General features: G+C 39.2%; 1 protein-coding gene across 1 annotated transcript in view; it reads right to left on the bottom strand.

Annotated features, from left to right (window-relative positions):
- STX8 (syntaxin 8) overlaps nt 1–18355 on the bottom strand; it is a 261397-nt gene that overhangs the window by 197138 nt on the left and 45904 nt on the right. Inside the window, exon 5 of the mRNA XM_012655606.1 lies at nt 12841–12965. Coding sequence (XP_012511060.1) covers nt 12841–12965 — 125 coding nt within the window. The remainder of the gene's footprint in view (nt 1–12840; nt 12966–18355) is intronic.

Raw genomic sequence — 18355 nt, 5'->3', positions numbered from 1 at the left:
TGTTCAGGCTGTTCTCGAACTCCTGATCTTGAGCGATCCACTCGCCTCGGCCTCCCAGAGTGCTAGGATTACAGGCGTGAGCCACCGCGCCCGGCCAATATCCCAATTTTTAAAACAGGTAGGGAGACATAGGCAGGAAATTCACAAAAGAATAAAAAAGGGAAAATAAAAGCTTTGACATCACTAATTTTTTAAAAATACAAATAAAAAACAATGAGATTTTTTTGCTTATCAGATTTGTAAGGATTAAAAAGAATGATGATACTTAAGATTAACTAAAGGGTGAAGAACTAGAAGCTCCAAAGTACTACATAATAGGAGAATAAGTTCAATTTACTGACTGAAATCTTTCTCTAGTGTAGACTGTGCCCACCTTTTTACCAATCAATTCTCAGTCTAGGAACATATGTAATATATGCAATGATACAGATACAAGGATATTCCCCGAAACATTTGTTTCTTGCACTGGGTGGTATCAATTGTGCCTCTGCACCCCAAACTCACCCTTTTTGGCTGCTCTATGAAAACGCACGTGGACCCCTTGAGTATTCTTCCTTTGCCAGGGTTTTTGCTTCCTGGCTCCAACCTGCTCTCCTGACAGGTTCACTGGGTGCTTATGGCGTCTTTGATGCCCAGCGCCTTCAATGGAGAGACCAGCAACTTCTCCCAACACACCCCCTTCTTGGGCAGTTTCATAACAAGAGTACCTTCCCCATGATCACTTTTTCTTGCACGCTAGAGGGAAGATCTTCAGCAAAAGTTTTGCCAGCATAGCACCACAGCGACTTCTCTGAAATCCAGGAACCCTCAGCTGAGCTCTCTCTCAGCCCTGGGGGTGTGGAACTCCCGCCTGGATGCTCTGTCCTCAGCCTAAGAGTTAGGGATTGCACCTGTCACCTTCTATTTCCGTGTTCTACAGAGTTCTCTTTACTTCTTGCTAGCTAATCCTCTGTTACAGTTAAAAATTCTTTATATTATACTTTCCCTGTCAAATTTCTCTCTCCTGATTGGACTCAGTGATATATTTATAACAGTAAAAAATTGGAAGCTATCTAAATGCCCAAACACAGGAATTGTTTAAAAAAAATATAGTGTATCCATACAGTAAAACGCTATATGGCTATTAAAAATCACATCATTCATATATATCTTGATGTTGAAAGTTCATGATATGTTATTAAATTAAAAAGCTGGATACAAAACAATATATAGTAAAATAGCATTTTTGTTTTAAAAGATAAAAATGTATTACTATAAAACTTTTTAAAATTTTAAACAGAAAAGTGAGTTTTTGAACATTTAAAGAAAAAAATGAGTTAAGCTCAAGTTATTCAAGATCCTTTCTTTAAAATTTGATATATTTTTTAAAACGAGGCAGTCATTTCTAAGAATTTTTTTCCCTCTACTTTCAGGTGCATTGGGAAGAACACTCTGAGCCAGCCTAATGACTTTTTTTGCTCAAGCAGTATGTCATGAAGGTAACTTTATGCCAGTTGCAGCCTTATTTGTTTACAGGTCTTTAAAAATAACTGTTCCACATAAAGGAATATCTACTAAAGCAGAAATCACAAAGGTCTTCTTACTCAAAGTCACATTAACATTTACTTATATTTTTTCCAAGTCTTTTAATGGAATTAAACCATTACACTTAGCTCTTTAATTCATCTGGAATTTATTTAAACAAACGGCGTAAGGTAAGGACCCCTTAGTGACTTTTTTTTGACACTATGTACTTTTTTAAACTATACAAACGACCTGCTGTTTCTAAGGATCACTCCAAGGGACTATTTTATAGTAAAATATCTTTATAATGAGGTCCTTTTGGTCTTTAATAACAACCTCTTGGATGGCCTCCAAGATAAATCTATCATCAACCTAGTGCTGCTAAAGGATGACCAATGTTATAGTAAAATTCTAAATGCATCTGAAGAGGAATCTATATGTAGGACTGAAGATCAAGTGTCAATGTGAATTAAAATGTAAAACAATTTAAAAAGAGGAAAGGACATTCCTCTAAGGTTTCCAATTAGGAAAGGAGTCATTAAACTCCTGAAGTTCCTTTATCTAGTGGAGAAATAGATTACGAATAAAAAAATACCTACATTTCACTCTTTTCTTTCAAACATGATTCACTGTCTCACTTAACAACCTGAAGGTCATCTCTGTAATGTACAGAAAGAGCTAAAAATTCTGCTCCACTCAAATAATTTCTATAAGACCTCAGTACCTCCTCAACATCTTTAAGTGCCACAATAAATTTTCATTCCATAATCTAAAGACATAGAAGATCTAGATAACTAAGACACTGTGTAGGTATTAATAATCACATCAATGACCTGGGCTACTCCAAGTCCTAAAGCGGCATTTCTAAGGGGGGTTGTATGGCCATCTTAGAGAAATGATCAAAGTAAAATGCTGCTACCTGCAAACAAAATAAATAATCAAGAACCATGCAGACAATCTATTACCAGCAAAACTACTATGATGTCATAATGATAGTTCTCTACTGTCATATGCCCTATTCTATCGCATAACCCAAGTCATTATGATATCACAATAGGGCATGTGCAATCATTCCTCTATTTTATAACGGTATGAATTTTAAAAAAATGGATGATCATTGTGGTAGGTAAAAAAATCCATCCCCCCCACCCCATGTCTGCAGCCTAATCCCTGGAACATGTGAATATGTTACCTTATATGACAAAAGGGACTTTGCAGATGTGATTAAGAAACTTGAGATGGGAGATTATCCTGGATTATCTAGGTGGGCCCAGTGTAATCGTGAGTCCTGAAAAGCAGAGAACATTTCTCAGCTGCTGTCAGAGGGAGACGTGAAGAAGGGTCAAAGAGATGCAACTTGCTGGCTTTGAACACGGAAGAAAGAAACCAGGAGACAAGGGATGTGGGTGGGCTCTGGGGCTGGAAAACGCGACAGAATGAACTCTCCCCAGAGCCTCCAGAAAGGAACCCAGCCCTGCTGACACCTTGGTCTGAGCCCAGTGACGCCTGTGTTGAACTTCTGACCTATAAAACTGTAAGATAATAAATGTGTTTTAAGTCACTAAGTTTGTGCTGATTTATTATGGCAGCAATAAAAAACTAATACAATCATTTTTTGAAAATCCCTTTGGACCAATTAAGTATTTGGATACTTCCTATCTTTAGAGTTCAGAAATGCCAAGATCAAGATAGTGGGAAACTATAGGGCAAAGGGCCTGTTTCTTCAATGAAGAAACAGCAAAGAAAAAAGAGAGAGAGAGAGAGACAGAGAGAGAGTGAGTTGGACAAGGAACTTATATATTAAAGAAATTTGAGGGACATACCAACTAGTTGCAATGTATGGACAATATTCAGATCCTGAATTGAACTATCTAAAAGAAAACGTCACAGGACAATCAGGGAAACCTGAACACTGGCTGGACATTTGATTATATTAAGAATTATTGTTAATTTCTTAGGGGTAATAATGGTATTGTGGCTATAGTTTTAAAAAATAGAACTTATCTTTTACAAACATATTTTAGAGATACATTCTGAAATATTCACCATTGAAATGATATGATGTCTGAAATTAGCTTCAAAAATAATCCAGGGGATGGGTGGGATGGTAGGAGGACAGACACACAGACGAGCCCAGAATGGCTGGAGGATGGGTAAAATGAAGTCATTATCTGACTCTCTTCACTTTTATATGTTTGATACTTTCTATAACAAAAAAGTTATCAATATTTTAACAAGTAAATAAAACAGAGGGGGACATTCCTAAGAGCTGCAACCACAGTCCCTTGACTGAGCACAAGATGAAGACCCCACAGCTAAGACTGTGCCATCTTTTCCTCCCTCTCTGCCCCAGAGCTGAGCCCAGCTGGTAGAAGAGAGCACCATCATGTTTAACACATTGACTGCCACACTAGAAAAAAAAATTTTTTCCTTGGGGCCATGTGTTTTATTATGAAAATAGAATAAAAACTTCAAAAACAAAATGATCCTTTCTAATTTAATGAAAAATTTGTTATTGTTTATTGTTTTCTATGCGTTGGTTATATGCAATTAAATTGTCTGTATTAATTGTAACAATAAGAACATCAACAAGTAAGATTTTCATGAACCAACTATAGGGTTTTGCCCAGGGGGCCACCCATCACATAACATGTATGCTACAGCATGGCAGTTGCCTGCGCACCACGCGGCTCCCAAAGTAAAGAGACATGTGAGTTAGATATGTTTCACGAGGCCCCTGGCTCAAAACTAGCATGAGTTAAATACAACTCACATGGCGGTTAATGTGTTAAATCTAGGACTTAAAAGATACAGCACTTGCTATTTAAATCAGCAAATGACCACAGAGGACCCTCTAGGTTTGAAGCAGACAGACATATGATCTCTGCCAGACAGAAAAGCTTCTGGCCAATACCAAGAGCCCTCTGAGTTTAGGTAGCAAAAAAAGTGTTGATGTTGTGTTGTGCAGTGGCCAGAGAGAAGCCACGGGACTTCTCACATTTAACATATAGAAGGGACCGCTCCCTGGATAAGGGGAAGTAGGAACAAATGAGGAAAAGAGTAGGCCAAGCTAGATAAAAAATTATCCCTATGCTAGGAAGACCCCTGGAGCAAGTTCTAAGATTAAGTGTTTTTATTTTTGTTTTACTTTTAAGATTTTTAGGAAAGGAATCTTTCTAGACTAGGTGACAGCTATAAGAAAGGTTATCTTCAAAGAAAGTTGTCTGTATAAGGGTTCAAAGATGAGCTACTAAGATTTCCCAGTGTAAAATGGCATCTGGCTGGCCACCTTCATCATCTTCATTCCACATGAAAATATTTAGCGACCTAAGAACACAGAAATCTAGAACTGAAGTATTAATACAAATTCCTGCTAGAATCTAGAAAGAATATCTATAGAGTAATGATAAGACTAAACGGGGCTAATTAAGAAACCCCATCCACAGAGACTTCCTGGGTAAAGGCAGAACAATCCTTCATACTTCAAGGTTGGCTATCCAACTCAGGGACAAGGGCCTACAATAACCAAAAAGTGACCTCTACTTGTTCTATCTCAGGAATTTGTGAGGCGATCAAGTTACTGTCATCACCCCACCCATCTTTTGCCTAATGTCCATTTATGCCTCAAATTACAGCTTAAGGAGCATACAAGCCAAGCTTGGCTAACTGGTGGTGATGAGGCCTAGCTCCTAGGTTAAGCAAGGAAGGCATTCATTGCCATGAAGTCTGTGTTCTACCAATGAACTGTTATTTTAGGATGATTTTCAAAGTGTTTCTAAGGGTCAACTAAAGTGCAGAAAGGCTAACAGATTCCATGGGCAAAAGGAAGTTATAAATGATGTTCCATGGTTCTTTTTTTTTTTTTTTTTTAATTTAGTACAAGACCTGGCAATGAAGCAAAGCCATAGCAACCTCAGCACATCATCAAGATTCTTGAGGCAGAGAAAAGGCTAATAAGAGTTTTGTATAAAGATTACTTCCATTTTTGTGTTTATCCCTGAAAACAGCTTGCTAGCAAAGCAAAGAATATAGCATTTCAAAACACAAAGGTAAGAGCAGGGGGAAAATCTGACCTGCAATGTGTGCTGCTACCCCAGCCAAACCCCACCCAAACCTCAGCAGCCGGAGGCTATCAAAGGGTGAGAATCTCAGTAAGGACACTCTGTTTTGAAGACTCAACGGCAAACACTCCCAGGGACATCTTCTCATACCCAGCCTACCGCAATCCATGAACTAGCGCCCTCTTGGCAACAGGGATACTTCTGACTGCAAACAGCTTTTCTTGGCAAAAAGCAACAATGCCAGGAAATTCATTAGTATTAGCTATAAGGCACTCACGTCCTTCCAGAGCCGGGAACCCTGAAGAATAAGGTGCTACAAATGAATGGTTGTGCTATGTGGAAAGCTGTGTTGCTTTTAATTTTTTCACTTTCCTTCAAACAATGGTAATGGGTGAAGTATACAAAACTGAAGATAAAAGAGAGTCACAGTGTTTCATTTACTAGATAATTGCACTGTGAAAAGGGAGTTCAAAATAGAATTATACATCTGCTTCTGGCCAAGATGGACTAACAGGCACCAGATTTCCTTCTGGCCTGAAACAATGAAGGAAAAAAACCCCAAACAGGCTAAATATACAAAACAACAGTTTCGAGATACTGACATCAGGAAATAAAGGGCAGTGATCCCTGAGAGATGGGAAACAAATGAGATGAGCTCTAAGACTGTCCCAGATTACTGCCTAGCAAGAGCTCCCAGCTGTGGTGTGTGGATGGGGGAACCCAGGTGGAGCCTGGCAGTCTCCTCGAGTTGAAGAAAGGCCAGCTAGGTCAAGGTGGCTAGAGTACGCAGGCCACAGTACCAGAGAGGAGAAAGCTGCAGAGAGCGAGCTCTGTAGCTCTACACAGGGTCCACTTTGAGTCCTGAGCTGAGAGTTGTCCAGGGCTCTCACGTGAGGAAACTATCCAAGGCTGGGGGAAGAATCACTCCACAGGGTAGAAGGAATGATTCTCTGAGCTCAAACAGGGTCTGACATAGTTCCTATTCCCACTGACCAGGTCACCGCATAATTCATGGAGTATCAGAGTACTCAGAATGGTTTTGGCCCAGTAGTGGGTAAATTACCTCTACACTGGAGTGAGCAAACATTTTCTGTAAAGGATCAGATGGTGAATATTTGTGGTCACAGGGTCCTTTGAGCCACTACTCAACTCTGCCATTGTGGCAGGAAAGCATCCCTAGATAACAGGTAAGTAAATGAGCATGGCTGTGTTCCTATAACACTTTACTGATGAACACTAAACTTTGAACTTGATATAATTTTTGCAAGCACAAAATATTCTTATTTTGATTATTTTTTCAACCATTTAAAAATAGAAAAGCCATTTTTAACTTGCAGACCACACAAAAACAGGGGGTGGGCCAAATTTGACCCACAGGTCATTGTTTGCTGATCCCTGCTCTAAAATAAATACCTTGGTCAGCCTTACGAAGGAAGACCCAATAACTTAACTGCATCCCATAGCAATTCTCGAAAATATTCCTAGAAATATGAAAATATTCAGTATCAAACAAAGAAAAATTTACAATAACTGGCATTCAAATGAATGTTTCCCCCCACTAAGATCAGAAACAAGGTAAGGATGTCTGTTCTCACCATTTACATTCAACATTGTACTGGAAGTTGCAGCAAGTATGATAGGGCAAGAAAAATAAAATAAAAAGCATCCAGACTGAAATGGAGAAGTCTTTTCTCACAGATGACATGATCATTTGTGTAGAAAATCCTACAGGCTCAACAAATAAGCTATGAGACAAATTTATGAGTTTAGCAAGGCTGTATGATAAAAGATCAATATACGAAAATCAAATGTATTGTTATATATGAGAAACAATCAGAAATTGAAAATTTTAAATGCCATTTGTAACAGAATAAAATATGAAGTATTTAGGGATAAATCTGATGAAAGATGTACAATATATACAGTGAAAACTAAAAAGCACTGCTACAAAAATTTTTAAAACTAAATAAATGGAGGGATGTATCATATTGATGAATTGGGAGACTCAATATTACTAAGAAGTCGATTTTCCCCCAAATTAATCTAAAGACTCAATGTAATCTCAATCAAAATTCCTGGAGACTTTTTTGGTAGAAATTGAAAACAGATTCTAAAACTCACATGGAAATGCAAAAGACCCAGAATATTCAATAAAAGTGTGAAAAAGAACTAAGTTTGGCTAGGCATAGTGGCTAACGCCTGTAATCCCAGCACTTTGGGATGCTAAGATGGGAGGATCACTGGAGGCCAGAAGTTCAAGACCACCCTGGGCAACACAGCGAGACCCCCATCTCTAAAAAAAAATATTTAAAAATTAGCCAGGGGTGGTGGCACACGTAGTCCCAGCTACTCGGGAGGATCGCTTAAGCCCAGGAATTTGGGGCTGCGGTGAGCTATGATTCTGCCTCTGCACTCCAGCCTAGGCAATAGAGTGAGGAGACCCTGTCTCAAAAAAAGAACAAAATTGAGTGACTTATACTATCTGACTTAAAGACCTGTCATAAAAATACGATAATCAATACAGTGTGGCATTGGTATAAAGATAAACAAATAGACCAAAGGAAAAAAACAGAGTCTAGAAAAAGGCCATACATATATGGTCAATTGATTTTTCACAAACCTAGAGAAATTCAGTAAAGAATATTCTTTTTGAAAAAAAATAGTGCTAGACCAAATAGATACCTACATGCAAAAACGTCAAATTTCCATCCATACTTCACTACATATAAAAAATTCAAAGATCACAGACCTTACTACATATAAAAAATTCAAAGATCACAGACCTAATGTCAAACCTGAAACTATAAAATTTCTAGAAAAAAACAAAGCAGCACATCTTCTGGCTTTAGGTTATTCAATGATTTCTTAGATACAACCAAACCACAAACCACACAAGAAAAAAATTAACTGGTCTTTAAAATTAAGAACTTCTGCTCTTTGAAAGATACTGTTAGGAGAATGAAAAAGATAAACCACAGACTGGGAGAAAATATTTGTAAAACATATGTCTGACAAATGACATATAAAAGGATATGTAAAAAAGTTCTTACAGCTTAATAATAAAAAATAAACAACCCAATTAAAAGCGAGTAAACAGGGCCGGGCGCGGTGGCTCACGCCTGTAATCCTAGCACTCTGGGAGGCTGAGGCAGGTGGATCGCTCAAGGTCAGGAGTTTGAGACCAGCCTGAGCAAGAGCGAGACCCCGTCTCTACTAAAAATAGAAAGAAATTATTTGGACAACTAAAAATCTATATAGAAAAAAATTAGCCGGGCATGGTGGCGCATGTCTGTAGTCCCAGCTACTCGGGAGGCTGAGGCAGTAGGATTGCTTGAGCCAGGAGTTTGAGGTTGCTGTCAGCTAGGCTGACGCCACAGCACTCTACTCCGGGCAACAGAGTGAGACTCTGTCTCAAAAAAAAACCAAAAAAAAACGAGCAAACAATTTGAACAGACATTTCACCAAAGAAGACATACAAATGGCAAATAAGTATATTAAAACCATGATGAAATACACCTACACATCTATTAAAATGACTAAAATGAAAAAAACTGACCATACCAAGTTTTGGTGAGGATGTGAAACAGCTAGAATACTTACATGCTTCTGGTGAGGATATAAAATGGTACAAACACTTGTGAAACTACTTTGGCAGTTTCGTTAAAAGTTAAACATATACTTCAAATAAGTCAGTAGCGAAGAAAAAAAAAGGAAAAATAACCTGATTAAAAATTGGTCAATGTGGTTTTGATTTGCATTTCCCTGATGATTAGAGATGTTGAGCATTTTTTCATATGTTTTTTGGCCATTATTCTGTCTTCTTTTGCAAAGTTTCTGTTCATATCCTTTGCCCACTTTTTGATAGGGCTGTTTGATTTTTTCTTGCTGATTTTTCTGAGTTCTAAATAGATTCTGGTTATCAGCCCTCTGCTGGATTTGTAGCACACGAAAATTTTCTCCCATTCTGTGGGTTGCCTGTTTGCTCTTGTGACAGTTTCTTTGGCTGTGCAGAAGCTTTTTAATTTGATCAAGTCCCATTTATTTATTTTGGTTGTTGCTGTGATTGCCTTTGGGGTCTTCTTCATAAATTCTTTGCCTAGGCCAATGTCTAGAAGAGTATTTCCAACTTCTTCCTCTAGAATTCTAATAGTTTCACTCCTTAGGTTTAGATCTGTGACCCAGCGTGAGTTGATTTTTGTGAGGGGTGAGAGGTGTGGATCCAGATTCAGTCTTCTACATGTGGCTACATCTCTAATCATCAGGGAAATGCAAATCAAAACCACAATGAGATATCACCTATCTCCAGTGAGACTGGCCTTTATCAAAAAGACCCAAAACAATAAATGTTGGCGTAGATGCAGAGAGGTAGGAACACTCATACACTGCTGGTGGGACTGAAATTAGTGCAACCTCTGTGGAAAGCAATATGGAGATACCTTAAAGAGATACAAGTAGAACTACCATTTGACCCAGCAATCCCATTACTGGGCATCTACCCAAAAGAGCAAAAGTGGCTCTATGAAAAAGACACCTGCACTTGAATGTTCATAGCAGCACAATTCACAATTGCAAAGATGTGGAAACAACCCAAGTGTCCATCAATACATGAGTGGATTAATAAACTATGGTATATGTGTACCATGGAGTACTATTCAGCTTTAAGAAACAATGGTGATATAGCACCTCTTATATACTCCTGGAAAGCGCTGGAACACATTCTACTAAGCGAGGTATCCCAAGAATGGAAAAACAAGCACCACATGTACTCACCATCAAACTGGTATTAGCTGATCAACATTTAAGTGCACATATAAGAATAACATGTATTGGATGTTGGGCAGGGGGAGGGGGGAGGGGGGAAGAGGGGACGGGCATATGCACAAACAATGAGTGCGATGCGCACCTCCGGGGGAATGGACACACTTGAAGCTCGGACTTGGGGGGGAGGGAGGGTAAGGGCATCATACGTAACCTAATCATCTGTACCCCCATAACATGCTGAAATAAAAAACAAAAAAAAACCAAAAAACAAACAAACAAAAAATAAAAATTGGTCAATGGACCTGAACAGACATTTCTCAAACATACAAATGGCCAAAAACTATATGAAAAAATGCTTGACATCACTAATCATCAGGGAAATGCAAATTAAAACCACAATGAAATATATCACCTCACACCTGTTAGAATGGGTAATATCAACAGACAAAAAAAGGTCATAAGTGTTGGCAAGAATGTGGGAAAAAGGAACCCTTATACACTGTTGGTGGGAATCTAAATTGGGATAGACATTATGAAAAATATGGAGGTTCCTCAGAAAATTAAAAATTACCATACGATCCCACAATCCCACTACTGGGTATCTATCCGAAGGAAATGAAATCAGTATCTTGAAGAGATATCGGCACTCCCAAGTTTATTGCAGCACTGCTCATAAGCGCCAAGACATGAAATCAACCTAAGTATCCATCGATGGAGGAATGGATTAAAAAATGTGGTAGATATATGTAATGGAATACTATTTAGTCTTAAAAAAGAAGAAAATCCTGTCATTTGCAACAACATGGATGAACCTGGAGGACATTATGTTAAGTGAAATAAGCCAGGCACAGAAACACAAATACCATATGATCTCACTTATATGTGGGACCTAAAAAAGTCAAACTCACAGAAGCAGAGAGTAGAATATGGAGGCTGAATCGTAGGGGTTGGGTAGGGATTGAGGAGATGTTGGTCAAAGGATACAAAATTTCAGTTTTACAGAAAAAGTAAATTCAAGAGGTCTATTGTACAACATGATGACTAACATACTTGAAAACTGCAAAGAGTGTAAGTATTATTACCGCAAATAAATATGCATGTGAGGTAATGGTATGTTAATTATTAGCCTGATTTACCCATTCCACGATATATACGTATTTCAAAACACCACGTTGCACACCATAAATATATATAATTTTTGTTTGCCAATTAAAAATTTTTAAAGTTAAACATACACCCACTTTATGGATTCAGTCATTCTACTTGTAGGTATTTATCTAAGAAAAAATGAAAATTTATGTCCATACAAAGACTTATACATGAATGCCAATGGCAGCTTTATTTAAGCCAAAAACTAAAAACAACCCAAATGTTCGTCAATAGGTGAATGGATACACAGATTGTGGTAAATTCATACAATGGAATACTATTCTACAAGAGAGTGAAATACTGATACACACAAGATAGATGAATCTTAAAATAATTATGCTTAGAGAAAGAAGCCAGATCCCCTTCTTGCCAAAAAGAATACATACTGTCTGGTTCTATTTATGTTAAATTATAGAAAATGTAAACTAATTTATAATGACAGAGAGCAGACCAACAGTTGCCTAGGGATGAAGGGAGGAACAATAGGAAGAATTACAAAGAGGCATGAAGAAAACTTTTGGGAGTAATGATTATTATGTTCATTATTTTGATTGCAGTGATGGTTTCACAGGTGTATACATATGTCAAAGCTTATTGAATTATATACTTCAAATGTGTGCTACTTATGATAATGTAACTATGTCTCAATAAAAAGCAGAATTAGAAAGAATAACATATCTGTACATACTGACATGAAAAAATGTCTGACACATATTAAGTAAAAAAAAGATACGGAATAAAATATATGGAGAGATATAGCTATAGCTATATATCTCATGACCCTGTTTATATAAAATAAGTGTGTTTAGACTGAATATGTATGTACATGTATACAAAAAGGTCTAAGGAAATACATATTAATCCATTTACGGTTTGAGACTGGAGAAGCAATATGGAGGGCTTTCATTTTAAATATCCCTATATTGTTTGAACTTTATAAAATAATCGTTTATTACTTCTGAAATTTAAAAAATAGAGTAAAAAAATAATTAGCAGGTTTAAAAGCCACTGGCCAAGATGAGCTTGAAGTCTGTAAAAGCCGAACTGACATATTTTATAGAAAAAAATGGAATCTTGTGTTTGGAGAATAATTCCCAGTTATGGTTCAAAGCAAAGGGCATATGCATCCAATTCATCTGGACTTAGATTGAGATCTGCCGTCTTTGCTCTCGTCCAGTGGAAAATCACTACTGGGATGGGTAACAGCAACTGTCTATTACTCAGGTTTCCTGAGGCACAAAAATGCGAAGAGCTTTAAAAGACAAACAGTTTGGACTCCAATTTTCAATGGGGATGAGGAACATTCAAGGCTACAGTAAAAATCTGGCAAGGCTTCAGAGCCCACGCTCCTCGGTGTATTTGGTACCTTGGATAATTTTCTGCTGCTGTTGCCGGATTTCATCAAAACCCAAGCCTCTGGTTTCCTCTGGCTCCTCAAAGAGCCAAGGGTTGGGCGCTCCTCGCTTAGCTTCTTCACTCATCAGGCTGGACCTAGGAACAATATCAAATGCATTACATATCTCAAAATATATAGCTCGGCTGCAAATTACTCCCACAGGTGCAGAGGTGGCCAGCCTTGCATGCTTTGAAAATTCAATTCGACCACGATTTATTGCATCCTTAGTTCGTGCCAGGAACTGTATTCAGTGCTGGAAGAGATATGAGGATGAATAAGACACAAGCCTGGTCCTCAGAGGATTCCCGCCTGTTAAAGAGATGATGGGAGAACATAACACTCATACTAATCCTCCAAGATGCATTTGAGTCGATAATCCTAGAAACACAAGACCAAATGGCAGTGGCCTTTTTATTAGGACAAAGTTTCTCTCACAGGCTATGTGACACCAAATGTACAAATATTATTTCTCAAACAGATACAATGTTGTGACTACAGATTACAGCATTGAAAAATGACCATGTAATTTTGCATTAAAGGGTACTTGGTTGCTCACAGACAGAAATATACGCAGGGTTTCAAAGCAAATTTTAAGAATATGATTTAGAATCCATAATATAATAAACACATTCTGAATTATCAATTTTAATCTTTATTCCCACTAATAACCCACGTGACCCTTTTGCACCAGACCATTTGGTCTTGCTGTCCGAGGGTCAGGAAACACACAATTTCTGCCTCAATCCCCACAATTATATGATTTTCCTCATCTGGAGAACCTCCTCTCCTATCCCCACCTGTCCACATTCTGTCCACGCTGCAAAGGTCACCTTGTCCAGGACACTATTTCTGACCACTTCAGTTCAGAGATGAACAATCACTTTAGAGCTCTCATTGGATTCATAAAAAATAATGATGGAATAAAGGCTTGGAGGGATGTCAGCAAATGGCTGACTAGAGACCCTGGCACTAGTACCCCTCTGCCACCCCAAGAAAGGACCGAGGCAACTAATAAACAGCTAAGAGCTGACTGGACTGTCAAAGGAGGAGCACTGGAATGCAGCAGGGGGGTGAGGACGCTTGTGTGGTGACGGGAATACAGTCGGTTGGTGTGGAAGCACCCAGCTTCTGTAGGCCCATCTCCCCTGCCCACACCAGATTGACCCAGAGTCAGGAAGGACTTCCCCTTGTGGGGAAAGGTAAGCTGAAGAACCCTGCCAGCCCTCATTGCCACCACAAACACCTACAGTCCTTAACACTGGAGAATCCCACAGTCCTTGCAAGCCCTGAGCCCAGTTTGGAGAGCTGCCGGGAATTCCCACAGCTGCATCGCTCCACCCCTCCACCACCACCCACTGTGAGCCAAGCTTCTGCAGCACAGCACCACCTTGAGACCAGAGCCACCTCTGGAGTGCATGCTGCTCTCAGGGACAGCACCCAATGCACCCCTCCAGGATCATCTTCATTCCACCAAGCCCACACAGGTGGTTGAACACCACAACCTCAGGTGCAAAGAACCTGGGTTCGGGATCAGTGGTGACTCTGGTCCTGCACGACACAGAAACAAACCCACACTTCTAGATGGAGGAACAGTCTGAAAGTTCCACCCAGGGTGAGCCCACCCTTGAGCAGACAAAACCACTGCATGCCCTCCCTGAGCAGGAGAGGTCCCCAACCCACCAAGCAGCTGACGTGTGGCTGTATGCCCATGCCCAGGGCCTGAGAATCATCCCTGTGGGCCACCCCCTCTTGCAGACATGCCCCTGGCCTACCCAGTGGCCTTACACCTGCAGTCAGGGCCTAAGAAATAGCCCCGTGGGTCACCCCTGGCAGAACACATCCAGACAAGCCAAGCAGATGTGTAGCACATCCCAAGCCTGAGAAACAGTCCTTTGGGCCACCCCTGGCAGACACACCTCCAGCCTGGCCAAGCAACTGTGCACCCCCATCCCACACATGAGAAATAGCCCTGTGGGACACCCCTGGCAGACATGGCCCCAGGCCAGCCGAGCAGCTGTGCATCCGTGTCCTGGGCCTGAGAAACAGCCCCACGGGCCAACCTTGGCAGGCACACCCTCAGACTCATCAAGCTGCTTTGCACCCACCTCCCAGGCCAGAGAAATATCCCTGTGGGCCTCCCCCAGCAGACACATACACCCAGGTCAACCAAGAAACTATGGCCATGTCCTGGGCCTGAGAAACAGCCCTATGGGCCACACCCAGAAGAAACACCTCCAGGCCAGCTGAGCAACTGAGTGCCTGCATCCTGGGCCTCAGAAACAGCCCCGTGAGCCACCCCTGGCAGTCACACCCGCAGGCCAGCCAAGAAACCACACACCCATAATCCTGGCCAGAGTAATAGGCCCATGGCCCCAAGCCAAGTGAGCGAGACCTGAAGTTTGCTGACCCAACATGTGCATGTACATGCCACTGACCTGAGAAACAGCCCAGCAAGGTCATCCCCAGCACCACAAACTCTCTCAGCCTAGGCCACGGAGACACTCCCAAATCTCACTAGCATGGATTACAGCTGATGAAACTACATGGGATATGACACTACTGCATCCACCTAGAACCAAAGCCAACAACCTCACTGAACCAACACCCCAAGATCCATCAATACAAATGAGTCTCTCCCTATGAAACCTACTCAATAAATTAGAAGAGGCAACTGTTCCATCAGATGTGTAGACATAAACACAGAGACACATTCAACATGAAATATTAAATATGACATCTCCAAAGGAGCACAATAATTCTCCAATAAGAGACCTGAATCTTAAGGAAATACATGAAATGCCAGAAAAAGAACTCAAAATAATAACTCTTTGAGATACAAGAAAATACAGATAGATAATTCAATGAAATCAGGAAAACAATTCATGATTTGAATGAGAAATTCAAAGGGACAGATATCATAGAAAAGAATGAAACAGAAATCCTAGAGCTGAAGAATAAATGAAATAAAAAATAAAATTGAGAGCTACAACAGTAGACTAGACCAAGCAGAAGAAAAAATTTCTGAATTTGGAGGTAGGTCTTTTGCAATAACACAGCCAGACCAAAAAAAAAAAAAAAAAAAAAAAAAAAGACCAAAAAAAAAAAAAAAAGGAATAAATATAATAGAATGAAGAGAGCCTACAGGACTTAGGGAACACCATGAAATGAACAAACATTCATAGCATGGGCATCACAGAAGGAGAAGTGAAGGAAAAATACATAAAACATATTTAATGAAAATAGTAGCTGACAACTTCCCAAGCCTTGGGAGAGCAATGGAAATCCAGATCCAGGAAGCTCAAACCAATTCAACCCAAATAGGTCTTCTCTGTGGCATACTATCATCAAATTGTCAAAAGTCAAAAACTAAGAAAGAATTCTAAAAACAGCAAGAGAAAAGTGTTAAGTCACATGTAAGAGAATTTCCATTAGACTAACAGCAAATTTCTCAGCAAAAACCTTACACATCAAGAGAATGGGATGATATATTCAAAGTACTGAAAGGAAAAAAATCCTTACAAGCAAGATTATTATACTCAGCAAAGCTATCCTTCAGAAATGAAGGAGAAATAAAATCTTTCACGGATAAGCAAAAACTAAGGGAATTCATCACCACTAGATTGGCCTTAAAAGAAATATTCAAGGGAGTCTTACATCTGGAAGTAAAAAGACGATAACCATAATCATGACAATATGCTAAACTATAAAACTCACTGGCAAAGCCAATACACAAAGGAGAAAGAGAAAGGAATGAAACCTTATAACCGGAAAACCACCCAACCTCAAAAATAAGAGAGGAAGTAAGAAATAAAGGATACACAAAACCACCAGAACACAATAAAATGACAGGAGTAAATCCTTACCTATCAATAATAACCCCGAATGTAAACAAATTAAATTCCCCTTTTAAAGGATATAACCTGGCTGAATTAATTAAAAAAAAAAAAAAGACCCAACTATATGCTGCCTTCAAGAAACTCACTTCATCTATAAAGACACACATAGACTGAAAGTGAAGGGATAGAAAAATATATTCTACACAAATGGAAACCAGAAGCGAGCAGGAGTTACTATACTGCTATCAGACAAAAACAGACTTCAAGTCAAAAGCTGTAAAAGGAGACAAAGAAGGATATTATGTAATAATGAAGGGATCAATTCAGCAAGAGAATATAACAATTGTAAATATATATGCACCCAACACTGGAGCACCCAGATAAATGAAGCAAATATTATTAGATATAAAGGGAAAGAGAGAGAGACCCCAACACAATAATAGTTGGGGATTTCAACAACCCACTCTAGCACAGATCATCTAAATAGAAAAAAAAAAATCAAAAAAGAACACTGGATTTAAACTGAACTATAATAAACCAAATGGACCAAATAGACATGTACAGAACATTTCACCCAATGACTACAGGATACACATTCTTTTCACCACATGGAACATTCTCCAAAATTTACCATATGTTAGGGCACAAAAAAGTCTCAAAAAGTTTTTAAAAATCAAACTCATACCAAGTATCTCACTTGACCACAATGGTACAAAACTAGAACTCAATAACCACATTCGAAACCTTACCAATACATGGAAAGTAAACAACATGCTCCTGAATGACCAATGGGTGATGGAAGACATCAGGAATGAAATTTTAAAATTCCTTGAAACAAATGAAAATAGAAACACATTACACTAAAACTTATGGGACACAGCAAAAGCAGTATTAAGAGGCAAGTTTATAGCAATAAGTGCCTAAATCAAAAAAATAGAATGGGCTGGGTATGGTGGCTCATGCCTGTAATCCTAGCATTCTGGGAGGATTGCTTGAGGCCAGGAGTTGAAGATCAGCCTGAGCAAGAGCGAAACCCTGTCTCTAATAAAAACAGAAAAATTAGCCAGGCATGGTGGCATGTACCTGTAGTCCTAGGTACTAGGGAGGCTGAGACAGGAGGATCATTTGAGCCCAGGAGTTTGAGACTGCAGTGAGCTATGATGACACCACTGTACTCTATCCCAGGCAACACGTGAGACCCTGTCTCAGAAAAAAAAAAAACCCAAAAACAAACAAACAAAAAACTAAGAATGATTTCAAATAAAAAACCTAATGATGTAGCCCAAGAAACTAGGAAAACAAGAATAAATCAAACCCAAAATTAGTAGAAGGAAAGAAAGGATAAAGATCAGAAGAGAAGTAAATAAAATTGAAACTAAAAAAAATACAAAGATCAACAAAACAAAAAGATAGCTTTTTGGAAAGACAAAAATCAACAAACCATTAGAAAAGAAAACTAAGAAAAAAAGAAAGAAAACTCAAATAAATAAAACCAGAAATCAGTAGGGCACAGTGGCTCACAACTGTAATCCCAGTGTTTTGGGAGGCTCAGGCAGATCACTGAAGCCACCAGGAGTTTGAGACCAGCCTAGACAAACATACTGAGACCCTATCTCTACAAAAAATTTAAAAATTAGCCTGGTGTAGTG

The sequence above is a fragment of the Propithecus coquereli genome, unplaced genomic scaffold (assembly GCF_000956105.1).
Source record: "Propithecus coquereli isolate 6110/MARCELLA unplaced genomic scaffold, Pcoq_1.0 Scaffold482, whole genome shotgun sequence".
NCBI classification, from domain to species: Eukaryota; Metazoa; Chordata; class Mammalia; order Primates; family Indriidae; genus Propithecus; species Propithecus coquereli.
Note: the sequence above shows the minus strand (reverse complement) of the source record. Positions and strands in the feature narration are given on the sequence as shown.